At 33.9% G+C, this 16,464-nt stretch overlaps 4 protein-coding genes across 5 annotated transcripts; 3 read left to right on the top strand and 1 right to left on the bottom strand.

The window, feature by feature from the left end:
- The first annotated feature begins 6 nt into the window (after positions 1-6).
- LOC111277271 (tagatose-6-phosphate ketose/aldose isomerase, putative (Mog1/PsbP/DUF1795-like photosystem II reaction center PsbP family protein)) lies at positions 7-3,838 on the top strand. 2 transcript variants are annotated; one of them, XM_089764099.1, is made up of 8 exons: positions 7-464; positions 1,310-1,389; positions 1,600-1,660; positions 1,903-1,960; positions 2,124-2,181; positions 2,611-2,683; positions 2,966-3,085; positions 3,252-3,838. In XM_089764099.1, exons 1-7 carry the CDS (start codon positions 150-152, stop codon positions 3,056-3,058), a joined length of 738 nt encoding a protein of 245 aa, XP_089620225.1. In that variant the 5' UTR covers positions 7-149; the 3' UTR covers positions 3,059-3,085; positions 3,252-3,838. The 2 variants fall into 2 exon arrangements, with proteins under 2 accessions (XP_089620225.1, XP_089620223.1); XM_089764097.1 differs by having other exon boundaries at positions 3,237-3,838.
- A 1,109-nt stretch (positions 3,839-4,947) lies between these two features.
- On the top strand, positions 4,948-8,975 carry LOC111277267 (sodium/hydrogen exchanger 1-like). The gene is made up of 14 exons (XM_022863588.2): positions 4,948-5,258; positions 5,344-5,462; positions 5,666-5,763; positions 5,930-5,989; positions 6,075-6,121; positions 6,207-6,401; positions 6,827-6,873; positions 6,980-7,046; positions 7,239-7,339; positions 7,673-7,774; positions 7,876-8,014; positions 8,095-8,157; positions 8,236-8,319; positions 8,400-8,975. The coding sequence occupies exons 1-14, from the start codon at positions 5,079-5,081 to the stop codon at positions 8,730-8,732; spliced, it is 1,635 nt and encodes a 544-aa protein (XP_022719323.1). The 5' UTR covers positions 4,948-5,078; the 3' UTR covers positions 8,733-8,975.
- A 2,074-nt stretch (positions 8,976-11,049) lies between these two features.
- On the bottom strand, positions 11,050-14,366 carry LOC111277268 (phosphoglycerate mutase-like protein AT74H). Its single transcript, XM_022863590.2, has 2 exons — positions 13,672-14,366; positions 11,050-12,278 (listed from the first exon to the last, which is right to left on the bottom strand). Exons 1-2 carry the CDS (start codon positions 14,333-14,335, stop codon positions 11,833-11,835), a joined length of 1,110 nt encoding a protein of 369 aa, XP_022719325.2. The 5' UTR covers positions 14,336-14,366; the 3' UTR covers positions 11,050-11,832.
- Positions 11,092-11,649, top strand: LOC149518285 (uncharacterized). The gene has a single exon (XM_089764100.1). The coding sequence runs from the start codon at positions 11,092-11,094 to the stop codon at positions 11,647-11,649; it is 558 nt and encodes a 185-aa protein (XP_089620226.1).
- Positions 14,367-16,464: the final 2,098 nt, after the last annotated feature.

Here is a 16,464-nt window from a genome sequence, read left to right as displayed (position 1 = left end):
GACATATTATTTTCAATTACATAAAATGACCACAATGCCCTCCTATAGGTATTAAAACATGGGACATAACTACCATAACTAGTAACTCTCCCACGTTATCTACTTGTCCCATTAAGAGGCATGAACTCTATCTTCCCTCCCTCAGGCTCATGGCCCTTCTTATCTTCTTGTCTCTACACCCTCCAAACCCTCCTCAAGGCCCCCAACTTAACTCTCTCATCACTCCAGTTCCAACAACCGTCATTAAAACTCTCAATACTAAGAGACAGTTTATCACTAATACTACTTCGGTTTGCATCAATTTTTTGGCCCAACAAAACCCACTTCCACAATCTTTAGCCGAAACCTCCACACCTTCTAAGCCAGCTTTAAACATTGCAAACACCAAATCTTGGTTCCAATTCTATGGTGATGGTTTTGCCATTAGGGTTCCTCCTGAGTTTGAGGACATCATGGAGCCTGAGGTACATATATTCAACGGATCATGAACTTTTATTTAGCAGGCATTTTAATTAATTGCATTTAGTTATATTTTGCTGCCTTCTGTTTATCAATATGCAAAATTTTGAATTTTATAGTTTCCTCTCTTTGGCCAATGTTGCCATTCTCAGATAATTTCAGCTGCATGTAAATTGTAACTTTATGCAGAATTTTAATGTACTTGATTACCCCTAAAAGCATTTAGCCTCAAATTCTAGTTGCTTGTTCTCTTTATTTGATCTACTATCAACCAGGTAGTCTCAGTAAGAATTAGGGAATGACATTATTGTTTAATTTGTCTGGTTTAGGGTTTTCAAAACATAATGATTGAAATCCAATCTATGCATTTATTTTATACTTTTGATTGCTAACAGTCTACTTGACTAGTTCTTGCTTACAGCAAAAGTCCAATTCATGCCATTAGTTTTGATGCATAGTTTTTTCAATTTAATGCTTCATTCTGGCTAACTCTACTGCATTCTTATATTCTGGCTATGTTGTGGCATTAAGCTGCAAAAATAGATGTTCAACACTCATTTACCAAAACCTTTTAACTAGTTCTTGCTCACAGCAATAGTCCAATTCATGCCATTAGTTTTGATGCATAGTTTTTTCCATTTAATGCTTCATTCTGGCTAACTCTACTGCATTCTTATATTCTGGCTATGGTCTGGCATTAAGCTGCAAAAATAGATGTTCAACACTCATTTACCTAAACCCTTTGTTGTTTATGGAAGATAATATTGGATTTAAAACTGAATTATGACCAATATTTTTAAAGGTGATAGAGTTTTGTTGATAAACTTAGTCAATTGCTCAATATCTGTAGGATTTTAATGCTGGAGCATCCCTGTACGGGGACAAAGCAAAGCCTAGAACTTTTGCAGCACGATTTGCAACTACTGATGGGTATATATTCAGCTTTATACCAAGTTTCCTTCCCTTTTCTTTGATGTTTTGTTCATATGTGTTTTCTGTATGATCAGATATGCAGAAGCTTATGCTCCCTAAGATTAATTTAATAATTATGGATGAAGCATGCACAGAAAAGTTTAGTTTATTGAGACTTCTCATATTTTCAGTTTGTATTTGATTTCTGTCATTTTGGCATACGCGCAGATCCGAGGTTTTGAGCGTTGTCATTCGCCCAACCAATCAACTCAAAATCACCTTCCTAGAGGTTTGTTTCATGAAGCTTCTTATTAGAAATAGACTAGCTCCAAGAGCATATGTTAGTTGTTGTAATATTAGGATTTCTGCCATGGTTGACTATAATTAATGAATGCCATATAGAATGAGTTCGAAATGATATTGAATCATATCTTGTAGAATTATAGAACTAATATGATCTGTTTCATCTATTTGGAATATTTTGCTATCAGCTCTCCAGAGAACTAATATGATCTATTCCTACTTGAGCAGGCCCAAGATATTACTGATTTGGGTTCCATAAAGGAGGCAGCTAAAATATTTGTACCAGGTTGGCTATATCTAAAATCTTCATCCCGGGTTGATTTAGGTTCCGTAAAAGTTATAATTTCTGTCTATGAATTATCATGTTGGAATAAATGACCACTAGCTTTCTTCTTGACTTCTGTCATCTTTACTATTGGTCTTGAATTCTAGTAATGATGCGATGGCAGGTGGAGCAACTCTTTTCAATGCCCGAACCATAAAAATAAAGGAAGATGAAGGTTTCAAGTAAGTTATAGCTTCAAGCATTCAAGACTATTGTAAACTATGGATAATTAATCCAATTACTTAAAAAAATACTATAATTTCTTTTTTTTTCAGTAAGTAAAAGCAATCAAGCGAATAACAGAATGTAGATTACACTTAAGCAAAAGCTAATCCCCTTCTTTCCTGCTCACATTTTTTCATCACTACTGTTATAAGGTAGTGTCTCTCAGACTTTTAACGAGATGGAAAAGGAAAAGAAAAGAGTTTCAGCTTTTGTAACTATGCACCTTAGATGACAGATAAGCATCGTGTCTGTTGCTCCACAAAGTTACAAAGGATAAGGAATATAAAGAAGAAAAGTTATTTAAAGCATGTGTGTCTGAATTTGATGTCAAATGTGCTTTGTCTCATAGTCTGTTGTATGATACTGACACGCTTGATTCATGTCAGGACTTACTATTTCTATGAATTTGGAAGAGATGAACAACACATTGCACTAGTGGCCACTGTTAACAGTGGAAAGGTATGTTTTTGAATACTCTTGATTGTTAGTATGACTGTTATTATTTCCATAATTATGACCCAAAGGTTCTTCTCTTGCCAAAAGATAAGCCAATATAAATCGTGGTAGATTGCCTTAAGATGGTGCATGAAGGGTTAAGCTGAAGGTTGATTGTTTTTTACCCGACATCAGGGTGTCCTGTATTGATACTCAGATCTGTCAACTTAAATTTCAGGAATTCAGTTTTTACTAGAGATTTTGATGCAAAAAATCATATATATTTATCATTCTCATTTGATGCAGGCTATTATTGCTGGAGCAACTGCTCCACAGTCCAAGTGGGATGATGATGGAGTGAAGCTACGTTCTGCAGCAATCTCATTGACAGTTCTGTAGCCCTTTGCACAACAACTTATTTGGCAGGTTTGTTGAGTTGCGTATCCAATTTGTACAAGAAACAGATTGGTTTAGGAATTGATCTGTGGTCATTATCTTAACATAGACTTCATATAAGAGATTCATCAGCCTTTTTTGTCCTTTTCTGTTTAATTGACAATTCTCGATTCATTTCTAGTCTTCATGTGGGCAGCCCTATGTCTTGCTTAACATCAACCCTTAACATCTACTGAAGAATCAGTACCTAAAAAACTCATGTTCTCCACCCCAACAATCTTTCACGGTCACGGACAAAACCACCATAGGAAAGACATCGGTTTGGGCAAAGCATTGTCCTTGAGAACATGAATATATAAGTAGTTTTGAGTGAACCACTATCTTTCTTCTAGCTATAATGAGAATTATCTGCCAAAATCAACATGCAGAAAGCTCTTTTGCATTATTGGGTAATTCCCCAAGTCATGACAACATAAAGGGTCATTTCCTATGTATTTTCTATATCCTTTTCCTCACAAAAATGGTGGCGAAAAATATTATTGAATCCCATGTCCAAATCACAAGTTGTTATGAAAGGAAATTTTTATTCAGATTCAAGTTAGCACTATCACTAGGTAACACTAGAGAAAATCAGCTTTATGCAATTTTAACTTAGCCTGTTGCACCCAGTGCACAAGGCTCCCCACTTGTGAGGGTACGCAGCTTTTTCTTTACATTTTTGTAGAGAGACTGTTTTCAGGATTCAAATCTGTAATCTACCGGTCACAAAGACCATTGCTCCAAGGCTCGCCTTCTTGTTTTGTGATACATAAGGGAAATATATATATATATATATATATGTATGTATGTATGTTTGTATGTATATTGATCATTGCCATTCATAAATATAATCTCAATCATCACTTTAGCTTTTTGACATTCTTATTATTTGGTGTTCACTTTCACTTTTTCTTTACACGATAAAATATTTTAAAATGATCCAATCTTAAAAATATTTAATTTGAAGCAAATCAAATTCGAAAAAAAAATTTTTTAATAAAAATTTTAAAAACAATCCGTCCAATTTACAACTTTATGTTACATTACATATATGGCATTGAAACTATAACATATATCGCAGATCTTTTTGTCCGGTGGTTGATTATCCAACATTATTAATTTAAAAGAACTGATTAACTATGATTCAATCATTGCAAAAGGAGCCCTGACTTTTAGCCTTTAAGCTTTAATTTCTGCTGCTAACATGCATGAATGTAAATGGCTACGTTATTTTATTTAAATCATCTGATGAATTCTCATCATACCTTTTTTTATTGATTATCAAACTATTTTATCATTGAATTTTTAAAAGTTCAAGGATAATACGATACAATTATTTTCTCCATCATCCACGATAAGCATGAGTCAATGGATCCTCATTTTTCTTTTTTTCTTTTTTTAATTCAATAAAGAGATTAGCTTGAATCAGTGGATCACATTTTCCTTGTTTTTTTTTATTATTATTCAAATTCAAGAAAGAGTTTTAAAGAAATGAAAATTTCCAACGGCGCCAGCTAACAGCCGTATCAACCACACACACCCTTTGGTGAGTAATAATCTCCTGTGGGTAGAGTCAAGTTATTCAGCTATTCCCCTCCGCTGAATCCTTAACATGAACCCAACATATGAAAGGTCAATTGGTCCACTTTTGACTATTTTCTTATTCCAAAAAGAACCCATTATTTATTTTTCCTCAAGTAATTTACATTTTGACGTGGCAGAGTTTTATTGAGCCATTTGGCAGATGTAGGATTATAGAACCATGCTGATAATGCACAACAAAATCCCCCAAGCACCTACCAGTCTTCCCTCCAACTGTAGCTTTAAAACTCGTATGAATCCTTAACCTTCGCAAAACATCAGTTGTTTTTGTTGTCTTCTTGAAACAGTAGTTTCATAAAAAACCTTTAACCTTTTGCTCCAATCTCTTCAAAAAACCAACTTTTTTTTTGTGAATGCAAATTTCATTTACAGACCCTCAAATATGTCCAACTTTGAAGCTTTGTCACATCTTTCAACAACCCAAAGTTCATCAGATTTTCTTAGTACTAGCACCATCATTGCACTTACTGTCTTTTTTTCACTTCTTTGTGCTTGTATCATCATAGGGCATCTGCTCGAAGAGAACCGGTGGGCTAATGAGTCTATCACAGCTCTTCTTTTGGTATGTCAAGTTGTTTTTCATCTTGGATTTTGGTCATTGTTTTGGTGTTAGAATTGTGATTGATTTCTCTGTGGTTTGGATGTAGGGGTTGTGTGCTGGAGCTGTGGTATTGTTAGTGAGTAAAGGCAATAGTTCCCGGATTCTAGTGTTTAGTGAGGACTTGTTCTTCCTTTATTTGCTTCCTCCAATAATTTTCAATGCTGGGTATGGTTTTCTCTGATCATTTCTATGTGAATTTGATTGGTTGAAGAGAAGATTTGATTGCTTCAAAACAAGTGTTTTGGGGTTTATGTTAATTGAACCTGGGAGATGGGATCCAGATTTTTTGTGCTTAATACATTGTTTCAATAAGTTTCCGGGAAAATAAAGTTCCATAAATGAAGATTGGAAATGAAATTTGGCTGCAGATTCCAGGTCAAGAAAAAGCAGTTCTTCAAGAATTTCACAATAATATTGATGTTTGGAATATTCGGTACAGTAATTTCATTCTGCCTCATATCACTAGGTAAGATCTACTATTCTCTTTACTACAAACTTGGGAAATTTTGATTGTTAATCCTGAAATTCAACATAGTTGATACATATTTGAAGCTTTAATGACTAATTCTGTTATCTGATATGCTCTAGAAACATGGTCCTAACTTGGTTAATATTTGCTGGGAACATTGCAGGTGCCCTTTTGCTGTTCAAGAGAATTGGTGTGACATCCCTGAGTACTCAAGATTACTTAGGTGACATTAATATAACAAATTTGCGATACCTATGCTGCCTGCATCTTGATTCTCCAACACTGACAGTTTCAGTTTCCTAATGCAGCTATTGGTGCCATATTGTCAGCAACTGATTCAGTGTGTACATTGCAGGTAAATTCGATAAACTTCTGCTACTATTAATATAAATATAAATTTGTTATGACACTAACGCATGGGATTGTTTCTTGTGTAAAAGGTTCTCAATCAAGATGAAACGCCCTTCCTCTACAGTGTTGTATTTGGGGAGGGAGTAGTGAATGATGCTACTTCTATTGTGCTTTTCAATTCAGTTCAATCAATTGATTTCAGCAACATCGATGCCACAATATCCTTGAAACTCTTGGGGACCTTTCTTTACCTCTTCTTCTCCAGTACCATTCTTGGTATAGTAGTAAGTCATCACATCTGTTTGGTTCGCTTACTGAAAGATTTTTTGATGAACATGCTTTGGCTTTCTTCCTTTAACTTTTGGATATGGCCTATGGGGATGGGTTTTTTTGCATTCTCTTATAGTCACAACTCTAGGCTAAGTCCATCCCTTGAATTTTCTTATTTCTTCCAGTCAGGAACAAGTTTTCTTTCTTTATTGTTATTCTGACAAATGACCTTAACAAATGTTCCGGTCCAGTGTGTATTTATGCAAAAATTTTACTTCTTTTCTAAGTCCAAATTTTCCCTGCTTAAGGCTTTGAGCATTAGCTAGAGTCAGAAAGCCGAATCAGACTCACAATTTTATCTTATTTCATGCTAAATTTGAAGTTTGAGGGCTTCATAAGCCTTCAATAAATGCTAAATTGTTCAATGCTGATGTTTCAGGCTGGTCTTTTAAGTGCTTTTATCATAAAAACACTCTACTTTGGAAGGTATGGATGCCCTCTTTTGGCCAATTGTCGAAGCATTTGTTAGTAATAATTGTTCTAGACAATTCATGAGCAATGTTATAATTTCCTTTCTGTTCTTAAAACATAGGCATTCAACAGACCGGGAAGTTGCACTCATGATGATCATGGCATATTTATCATATATGCTGGCTGAGGTACAAATAAGAGAATCTCAAAATTATTTCTTAGTTCCATTTCATTTTCTTCTTCTTTTGTAGGAAGAAAAAATCACAATGAATTTGAAACAGGAAAGAAGTCTGGAATTTGGATTTAAAACCAACATTAGAGATGTTTTGGTGACTTTGCAGTCGATTTCTCAAGTGAATAAATTTATTTTCTTCTTGCAGCTACTGAGTCTCAGTGGAATTCTGACAGTTTTCTTCTGTGGCATTGTCATGTCACACTACACTTGGCATAATGTTACTGAAAGTTCGAGGATAACAACAAAGTATGAGCATTCTCCTTTTGTTTTCTCTCCTGTTATTTGAAAATATATGCATCTTTGAGCATAACAGTCACCAAATCTGGTTAATTGATCAATATCTAAGGAGTTCAAAGAACATGTTTGACTGCAATTTACGATGATCTGTCACCTTAAAACTAATTTTCTACCAAGTGATTAATTTCTGCAACTTAATATTACCCTCTGGCCAGTGGTTCTAGTTGTCAAAGATATCACCATTAAAATGCTACAAATAGATGTTGATGCCATGCATATCTATGAATGAGTTTGATGGATTTCCTTTGACATGTTATTCTTCATACTGGTTGACGATTTCAGGCATGCATTTGCAACTATTTCATTCATTGCAGAAACATTTATATTCCTATATGTAGGCATGGATGCCTTGGATATTGACAAATGGAAAGCCAGCAGTGCAAGGTTATTTTCTTTCTGATGTATCCTTTGAGCAAATTAGTCGTTTGATTGAGCAGCAAGAATAACTTATGGTTCTAACTTGCATCATCATATTCTCGATTCAGTGCAGGAACTTCAGTTGCTGTTAGTTCAACACTGTTAGCATTGGTATTGGTTGGGAGGGCAGCGTTTGTATACCCCTTGGCAAATTTCATTAATTGTATTAAAAACCGAGACAGTTCAAAGATTGAGTTTCGACAACAGGTGATAATTACAACCATCCAAGCATTTAGCTAATGTCAAACAGTTCTAAACCAAACTTTTCTAACTCTTTGCATTCTCAGTTTATAATGTGGTGGGCAGGCCTCATGAGAGGTGCAGTTACTATCGCACTGTCTTACAACCAGGTAAATTGCCAGATCCTGATTTTGGTTTACATTGCTTCTTTCTTTGTTGATATTAAGTTCAGAAAGACTCCATTGCAGTTCTCAAACTCTGAGGATACGGATACAGAGGATACAGCACTAATGATCACCTCTACCATAATTGTTGTCCTGTTTAGTACCGTGGTAACTTCAAATCCTATTTCTGCAACATATTGAACTTGTCCTGTTAGGAACATTGATATAGAATTCTTGTTCTGGAACAGGCCTTTGGTTCCATAACGAAACCATTGATCGAAGCAGTGCTACTACGACATTCAAAACCAAATATTTCAGATGCAACTGATATTCCCAGCCTAGATGACTTAAGAATTCTGTTCCTTGAAAATGATGAACCAAGTGAGTTGGGAGAGAATCGACCAGCAGCCCCAAGGAGAAGTAGTTTAAGGTTGCTAATGACTCACCCAACTTGGACAGTCCATTACTTGTGGAGAAAATTTGATGACAGATTCATGAGGCCAGTTTTTGGTGGAAGGGGTTTTGTTCCATTTGTGCCTGGTTCACCCACTGGTGCAGCTGATGAAACTTCAGGAATCTGAAGAATCAACAAGCATGAAAATTTTTCAATTTTTTGATTTGTTGAAGATGTTAGATTAATTGTTTTTCCTATTCCCCAATATAAAATAGTAAGAGTCTATTTTTGTAAAGTTGTGCAAATTTAATTATCAAAACATCATTCCACGAGGGCTGTTCAAGTAGATTTGAAGAAAATGTCATGTCTTCACAAAATTATCGAAAGCAGTTATGGAGAATATGTTCTCTGTATTGTTCTATTCCTTCTACATGCTGTCACTCTTATTGCTTCTCTAAGATTTTTCTCTTTACCAGTTTTTTATGTGTTAGTTAGGCTACAAACATCATCTTGCTTTCTAATTTATACTTAAATCTTACATGATACTTTGTTTGACTTCTGATAGATACTTTGTTTGATTTCTGATAGCCACTCAAGAATGAAATTAAGCAAAGATAATCTCTCTGGAGTAAGGTTTAGTGAGAGGTAGTTGAACCTATTGTTAATATACAAACTTTGTGAGCCCGAATGGTTAGTATCCAACTTATTATTTCTTTTAAGGTGTTGCTTGTCCCCGTATCGTATTTGAAATCCTACTTTTCTGTGAACTAAATAAAAATACTTGGATCACGATAACCAGACAAACGCCGCTGACCCATGCTTGCAATGTGTGTTTCGTAGAAAGAAATGTCATAAATAGTTTCTCAGTTTGATTATTTTCAATTGCCATCAACTACAAAAATTGCTGCAGCAGTTGATTTAGGTGTATCCAATTTTTTATTATTGGTGCATTGTGGTCAGAAAAGGCTCTGTTAGTTGTATGGATGTATTGTATATTATAAATGAATTTAGTTACAACCAATGGAATGGGACCATTTAGATAAGGTTGTAATATGGCGGATTTTCGTCTTTTTTTTTTTTTTGTACCATAAAGATGCTTCAATGGAAATAAAGGAAATCGATTATCAGTATCACCTTGTCTTTATTTTAACTAAAGGCTTCTGGTGATTCTATATTACAGATTGCTGTTGATAAGAATGACATTAATAAAGCATTCATACAACTTACTCTTTCAGTTCCTGACTAAGGAGGTATACTGATTCTACTTCAACTTCCTCCACTTCTTTGTTTGGTTACACACATGTTGATACACATGCATATTGATGAACCTATTTAAAGCATAACACAGTCATCCCATACTTTGATGATATCCATACTCGGTATGCTGCTTTTGCAAGATTGCAGCCATACCTGACCATGATTGAGAATTAATATTTTGTTGTTTATTAGATGAAATTTATCCTATGTTATTGATGCCGCAGCAATAATTTTATAAGACCACTTGTTAATTTCCTGTAATAGATACAAGTATGATCATGGGTTGACCTGGACAATGTCTCTGTTGTTTTGGCAGAAATTTGAAGCATATGATTCAAAAGGTGCAGTTGTTGCTGGGGGAAATTTTTGAAGCATATCACTATTGGTACCATGATTATGTTTTAAAGTGTGGCCTCCTCGGCTTCAGTTTTGCTTATAATTCTTGCCTGTGTTAACAGGTTCTTGTCCATGCTATCTTGGTATTTGTGAAGTCTCTCTTTCATCCTGGAGCTTACTGGCGTCTCTGTGGGCAATTTAAAGTGTGAGACAGCTATTATTGACTGCAGACTGATATTTGTGATGCTGATGATGAATAATTTACTCTTACCCAATTTTGTTTGCTGGGCATGTTGTAATTTATGCAATCCTTATACTGCATGTACCATCCATTTTGATAGACACAAATTTCAGGGAGCAATTTCTTTAAAGACTAAATGAAATGAATGAGTAGTAGTTTACAGCTTAGTGTCCTGTCTGTCTAATTTCTCTCCTCATACAATCCTTCTTGTTCTTATGGACAAATCAAATGCCTGTCCAACAATATATCATCTTTCTCCCAAGGTGAAGAGGAAGAACTAATTCAGTATTATATTCCAGGATTATAACTTGCATCAATCATGGCTTTGTTCTTATTTGTAATCTTAATTCCACTTCTTATATTCCTCTTAAATCATTTGCATCAATCAGGATTACTTGCGTCGATCCATCGAATACCAAACATATTTTTGGTTTATGCTAAAATGTTAAACCATTTCATTTTCGTGTATCATCATCTAGTGTTTCAGATTGCTGGATGCATGCTTTATGTAGAAGCAATAGCCAATAGGAAAGACAAACACTTGGGGTTTAGAACTTGGGAAGTCCATTAAGAAAAGAAAAGTATCTCTCCCAAGTGGTTTTCCCTTGCTTCCAAGTAAAGCATCCATGAAATGATTTAACCTTCCCTCCATTTCCATTGGCAGATCAGATTCTAAAATAATCATATACTCTTTCATAGATATATTCCACAAATGGATCAAAGCTTTGTCGGCCTTTACCACAGGCTCTACAACTTCATCATGAAATGTGTATCAACATATGCCATGAAAACTGTTACTTTAGGCCATGGTTCCCATCAGTCTTCAACTCAGTTACCTTCCTCCAGCGCTGCATCAATTTCCAGCTCCATGGCTGACCAAGCAACACACCCCATGGCTCAAGAAACACCACCCAAAGATGCAAGTTTGCAAGCCGAAATAGAGCCAGATCCAGCACACAATCAAAAGGAAGTTCAAGAAATGGGTGATACTAACATTTCTTCTGCACCATCTAAGGAAGAGAAAGCAGCAGTGTCTACAATTGGACCTCAAGCTCAACCACCAAAGAAAATGGTTAGCACAAATGACACATTAGATGAGATAACTTTAACAGCAAGGAGGAAGAAAAGTAAAGCGAAGAAAAGAACAGAAAAAATGGGTTCATTTGACCAAGAAATAGATGAACCAAAACCTTTGAAATCGATTAAAAAGGTGGGTTCTAAACTAGATGAGAATTCCTACATGAATTCTAGCAGCTTGGAGTCTAACTAAAATTTACCTTCTGCTTTGTTCCTTGTACATATCTGTGAGGGTTGAATGATTACATTCTCCATGCCAAAAACAAGAATGAGAAAAACCATATACTATTTGAACATATGATATATCAAATGGTTGAATATCTATCTATATAAATGAACTTTCCAATAGATATTATCATAACACAACTTTTTAATTTTAAGAATCAGTATCTACACCATTTTGTTTGGCATCGTCATATGAGTCAATATCAAAGTTTTTGACATCGTCATCTGAGTCCAATTGGAGGTCGAAAAATGAACTAAGATACCAGCTACATTGATCATTCCAATCAGCCCTGTTGCCACTGATTCGCCATTTCTGGTCTTGTATCATTTCAGGAGAGAGTCCCCATTCTAGCAACTCTTCATCTGTATGATTGATTGCTAAGCTATATTCACCACCATGTCCCAACTCCATAACTCGGATCTCACAATTGCCAGGATTATTCAAGTGCTCAAATTGTTCAACTGTCCACTTGAACCACTTCATTAGAAATACCCGGGAGGCTAGACCATGTGAGATTATTATGAGATTCAAGTCTTGAGTAGGTTCATTGTGAAGCCTATTCAAGTCTATGTCTCTCCAAAGAGATTCAAGAAAACCTGCAAATTTCAAGATTTTTTTTTTTTTCAATTAAGATTCTAGTGATCCAAACTACATATCAAAACCATTTGATTATTAAGGCTGTTCTCTAAGATAAAAGAACAAGAACGATTATATACAAACCACAATAATTCAAAGCCACAGATTTGTTTCCAGTAGATACAAGTGCTAAACCATCATAATCCATTTGAAAAGTCAGACTCACATCTGGTTCAATCCTACTTCCCTAACTTGAAGCCTTTCAAAGCCAGTGACATATTATAGTTAACTCACTCAAGTTCTACATGGATGAAATGGCAAACCAAGCCCTCCAACCAACCATTTTAGCAAATGATTTCCACAAAGTTACTCTCATTAGTCACGCAGAACCAACATATGACAAATTAAAATCACTCATCAAGAAAAATTATCTAGTATTTTAGCATGTCCTGCCACCAGAATATTATCCATATAGAAAACTTTTACTAAAATGGATCCTAATGTAATACTTTAGAGGAAAAAAACTGTCTTGACTTATTTCCAACATTCGATTAGCATTTTGAAGACGCCAATTTAGAGCAGAGATTTGTTAAGATCAGAAAAACATACATATATCAAAGAAATCTATGCTCATACACAGTCAAGGAAGCAATAAAACAGAGTTTTGTATATTCAGTTTAACAGTCCTTTAATCTTTCTTCTGTTTTACCATATTCAAAACAGAACCCAATTTTTACTTGGAAGTACTTTGCTTTTCAAGGTTTCAAAACAAGCCATTATCTAAACCATTTCCAAAGCATTTATTTCCAACAATAACAAAAATACAAAGAGATGCAGCCAAGAGGAAAAAAAAAAAGCAATTTATTTTAGGCTCTCCTTCCTAGTTCCTAGTCGTTTATTTTCCTTTTCTTCTTGCTTTCACAATCAATGAAAAAACTTTCAATGTCATCATCGAGCATCAACTTACTAAACTACTCTTTTTTGGTAGAATGGAGATCGTAGCTTGAACTCTAGACTTGCCGAATGCCACAAAAAGAGATGACTGCATGTACCAACTAGGCTAAACCCGAGTTCAACTTACTAAACTACTTTAAATAGTCACTAGAACCAATTCAAATCAACTAACTAAAGTAACCAAAAAAAAAAAAAATCCTACTTATCTGCACCTGCATTGCTTCTATTAACTTAGAAATTCAACCAAAAAGAAAACTTCTTCAAAAGTTCGACTTTTTACAACCATTCAATTTCCCATTTCCAAATCACAACTCTTTCAATAGAAACTTAATTCCCTAAGGACCCTTTAACCAAAATGCAAAGTTTACATAAAAAAGAAGTAAAATTTACATAAAAAATGCAAATTTTATATAAAAAAAAATAAGAAAAGAAAACTCAAGATGAAGAAGAAGAACTTACTTGAAACACGATCAAAAACATCAGCAGCAGATTCACCTTCAGGGAACCTATAAAAGAACCTTCCAAACTTTTCTCTCGTTTCCTTTATAACTTTCATCCTTTCCTCCACCTGAAAATTCCCAAAGTCCTGTTCTCTGATCCTACACTCTTCCCTTACACCAATCACCCTTTTCTTGGAAAATGATTTCCCGATCTCCCGCAGAGTGGATCGGGTGCGCTCGTAAGGAGAGACGTAGAAGTAGACCCGCCAATCAGGGAAAGACCCGTGGCTGGAGACGAGGTCCCGGAGATGGGAACCCGCCAGGCAGGCTTGGGCACGGCCCTGTTCCGTTAAGGAGATCTTGTGGTCGGGGGTTGTGGAGTAGGCCGAGGTGTCTAAGTTGCCTTCCGACTCACCGTGTCGGACTAGGATTATGCGTTTCGGTAACAGCCTGTTGCGATGCTGCTGGTTATGGTTGTTCGCTTGCATTGTTTTTCTAATTCTTGGAAGATTTTTTGTGTGGAAATCAATGGGAAATACAGTTGTAAATGTGGGATTTTGGTTCTGGCTTAAAATGGAGTGCAAGGTTTTGATTTTGCTCCTATTTATAATGGCAGGCTTGCTTGTTGAGGGTTTTTTTTTTTTTTTTTTGGTCTTATATTTGTTAATGGGATGAGATTCCATTCGTCTTTCATGGTTTATCCAAGTTTTCAATCATCCAAAGTTCAAAGTCATGTCTTGTATTATAAGTTTTGGAAACGAATATGAACAATTTTTTACAACTTCTTTCTTGGGTAATTTTCTAGGACTTTTTTAATTTCTTTTTTCTTGGTTCAATTTTTCAATAATTCAAAATCTTTACTTATTTGATTGTAAGAGATAAACCTAACAATTCATATCATTATGAATATTTATATAATATTTTATATAAAAATTATATATCATAATTTATATTGATATAAAAAATATAAAATATATTTTTAAAATTTTATTAAATTTATTTATAATTTTTATTAAAATTTTAAATCATATTATTTTTATATATTTTATTTATATTATTTTTATATTATATTATCACATCGTATTTTAAATTATAAAATTTAATTAAAAACGTAATTCAAAACAAAATTAACAAATAATTCAAAATTTTAATATATACCTTTAAAAAATGACATTTAACATATTAAAAACTCAAATTTTACATTTATAATTATTTACATCATTAAATTATAATATTTTTTTTTAAATATTAAGATTCCAAAACTCTTTAATTATGCCTTTTCTTTTTAATTTAGGATGAAAAGAACTTTGCTTTCAACAACTGTGTAAGGATTTCCTTGAATCTGTCAACAACTGTTTAAGATTTAGATTAGAATGTAGAAGGCTAGAAGCATATCCATTGTTGTGGTATAATTTTTAAGATGTCAAAGCTGTTTAACATGTTATCCACTTGGGCATATACCAGTCCTCACAAGGAAGAAAGAAGGAAATAACAACAGCAAAGCTGCATTTTTGCCCCCAAAGCAAGAATTCTTACCTTTGACTTGGGATTCAGATGACAATGAAAAGAATCCATTCTAGAACACAAGTGTTCATACAACTTTTGACAAAAAATGGTGGCTGCAGCAATTTTCACACAAAATATATTGCTTAATCGTAGGTTCAATATTTTTCATTTTCAATTGTTATTTAACCATTGGTTTCATGGTTGCTTGCAATTGGCCATATCCTTTGAATAATTTTGAGTAAAATGAGAAATAAACATAAGACCATAAAAGTAGAATCTTGGGTCATCCAATCCTAACTAGAAAATGTTGTATTAGCTATTAACCAAAAAGTCCATTTAATTGGTAGGATTGCATTTTTTTTTTATATAAGTGGTTTTGGGTTCAAGCTTAACTAATAGCTTCTTAACGAAATTATCTTGAATGTATTATTTATAATTATTATTTTTTAGTTAATATATTTTATTTTAATTTAAAGATGAAATACTTTATTTATATTTAAAATTAAAAAAAATATATTATGTCGACAAAATTATTGCAAATTTGATATGAGAATTGTTCTTTTAAATGCATAATTTATTTAATATATACTCAACTTCATCTACCCTACCTAACAATGCTAAGATTATGCTCCATTCATTCCATTCTTACATGCTATAACAAAGCCTCCTTCCCAATCTTTATTTATTTTACCCTTAGACAATAATTTTATTGCACTTTAGGAATACGAAAAAAAAATTGTAAATACGAGGATTTAAATTTTAAATTTACTGAATAATATTTTTTTAAAAATAATTGTATAAACAAATCGAATTAAGTATTGAGTTTTTAGATGGATGACACATCCACTTGGGCCAATAAGTTAAAGCAAATAGTCTTGGGCCTAGTATCGTTAATATAGTTTGGGTTTATGAGTTTCATTCTTGGACCAGGTCAAGCTCTAATTTCTTTTTAAGACCACACCAAACAAATTGGGTCATGTAACTTAGTAGAGTTAGACGTAAAAAATGGATTGGGTCAAGACAAAACATTTTCATTTGGATATGTAATTAGCAGGTATTAGAATTGAGCCATGCACCTAAAATGGGTTGGACTGTTGAGCTTATTTCTTGGGTTATGTCAAAGCCTTTAATGAACCACTAATCTTTTTTTTTTTTTTTAGAATAATGAGACAATAGCCTATAAGGAAAAACAAAAGGAAAAAAAAAAGCATAATCACAATATTACCAATTCCATTAATTGATAAATTCAACCAATTCAGTTGATAAAAAAATAGTAAATAAATCAGTTCAAATTCACCCATAATTG

The sequence above is a fragment of the Durio zibethinus genome, chromosome 7 (genome assembly GCF_047325235.1).
Source record: "Durio zibethinus cultivar Kanyao isolate XHJ-2024 chromosome 7, ASM4732523v1, whole genome shotgun sequence".
Classification (NCBI taxonomy): domain Eukaryota; kingdom Viridiplantae; phylum Streptophyta; class Magnoliopsida; order Malvales; family Malvaceae; genus Durio; species Durio zibethinus.
The sequence above is the reverse complement of the archived record's forward strand: the minus strand, read 5'-3'. Positions and strand labels throughout refer to the sequence as shown.

Excerpts from the sequence above, each read along its gene's own strand:
- LOC111277271 (XM_089764099.1), top strand. The coding sequence starts at position 150 with ATGGCCCTTCTTATCTTCTTGTCTCTACACCCTCCAAACCCTCCTCAA. Across the intron at positions 1,961-2,123 it reads AGCTAAAATATTTGTACCAG|GTGGAGCAACTCTTTTCAAT; the intron begins GTTGGCTATATC and ends ATGCGATGGCAG. Across the intron at positions 2,182-2,610 it reads AAGGAAGATGAAGGTTTCAA|GACTTACTATTTCTATGAAT; the intron begins GTAAGTTATAGC and ends GATTCATGTCAG.
- LOC111277267 (XM_022863588.2), top strand. The coding sequence starts at position 5,079 with ATGTCCAACTTTGAAGCTTTGTCACATCTTTCAACAACCCAAAGTTCA. Across the intron at positions 7,340-7,672 it reads AGTTCGAGGATAACAACAAA|GCATGCATTTGCAACTATTT; the intron begins GTATGAGCATTC and ends TGACGATTTCAG. Across the intron at positions 8,320-8,399 it reads TTGTCCTGTTTAGTACCGTG|GCCTTTGGTTCCATAACGAA; the intron begins GTAACTTCAAAT and ends GTTCTGGAACAG.
- LOC149518285 (XM_089764100.1), top strand. The coding sequence starts at position 11,092 with ATGGATCAAAGCTTTGTCGGCCTTTACCACAGGCTCTACAACTTCATC.
- LOC111277268 (XM_022863590.2), bottom strand. The coding sequence starts at position 14,335 with ATGGAATCTCATCCCATTAACAAATATAAGACCAAAAAAAAAAAAAAA. Across the intron at positions 12,279-13,671 it reads TGTTTTTGATCGTGTTTCAA|GTTTTCTTGAATCTCTTTGG; the intron begins GTAAGTTCTTCT and ends TGAAATTTGCAG.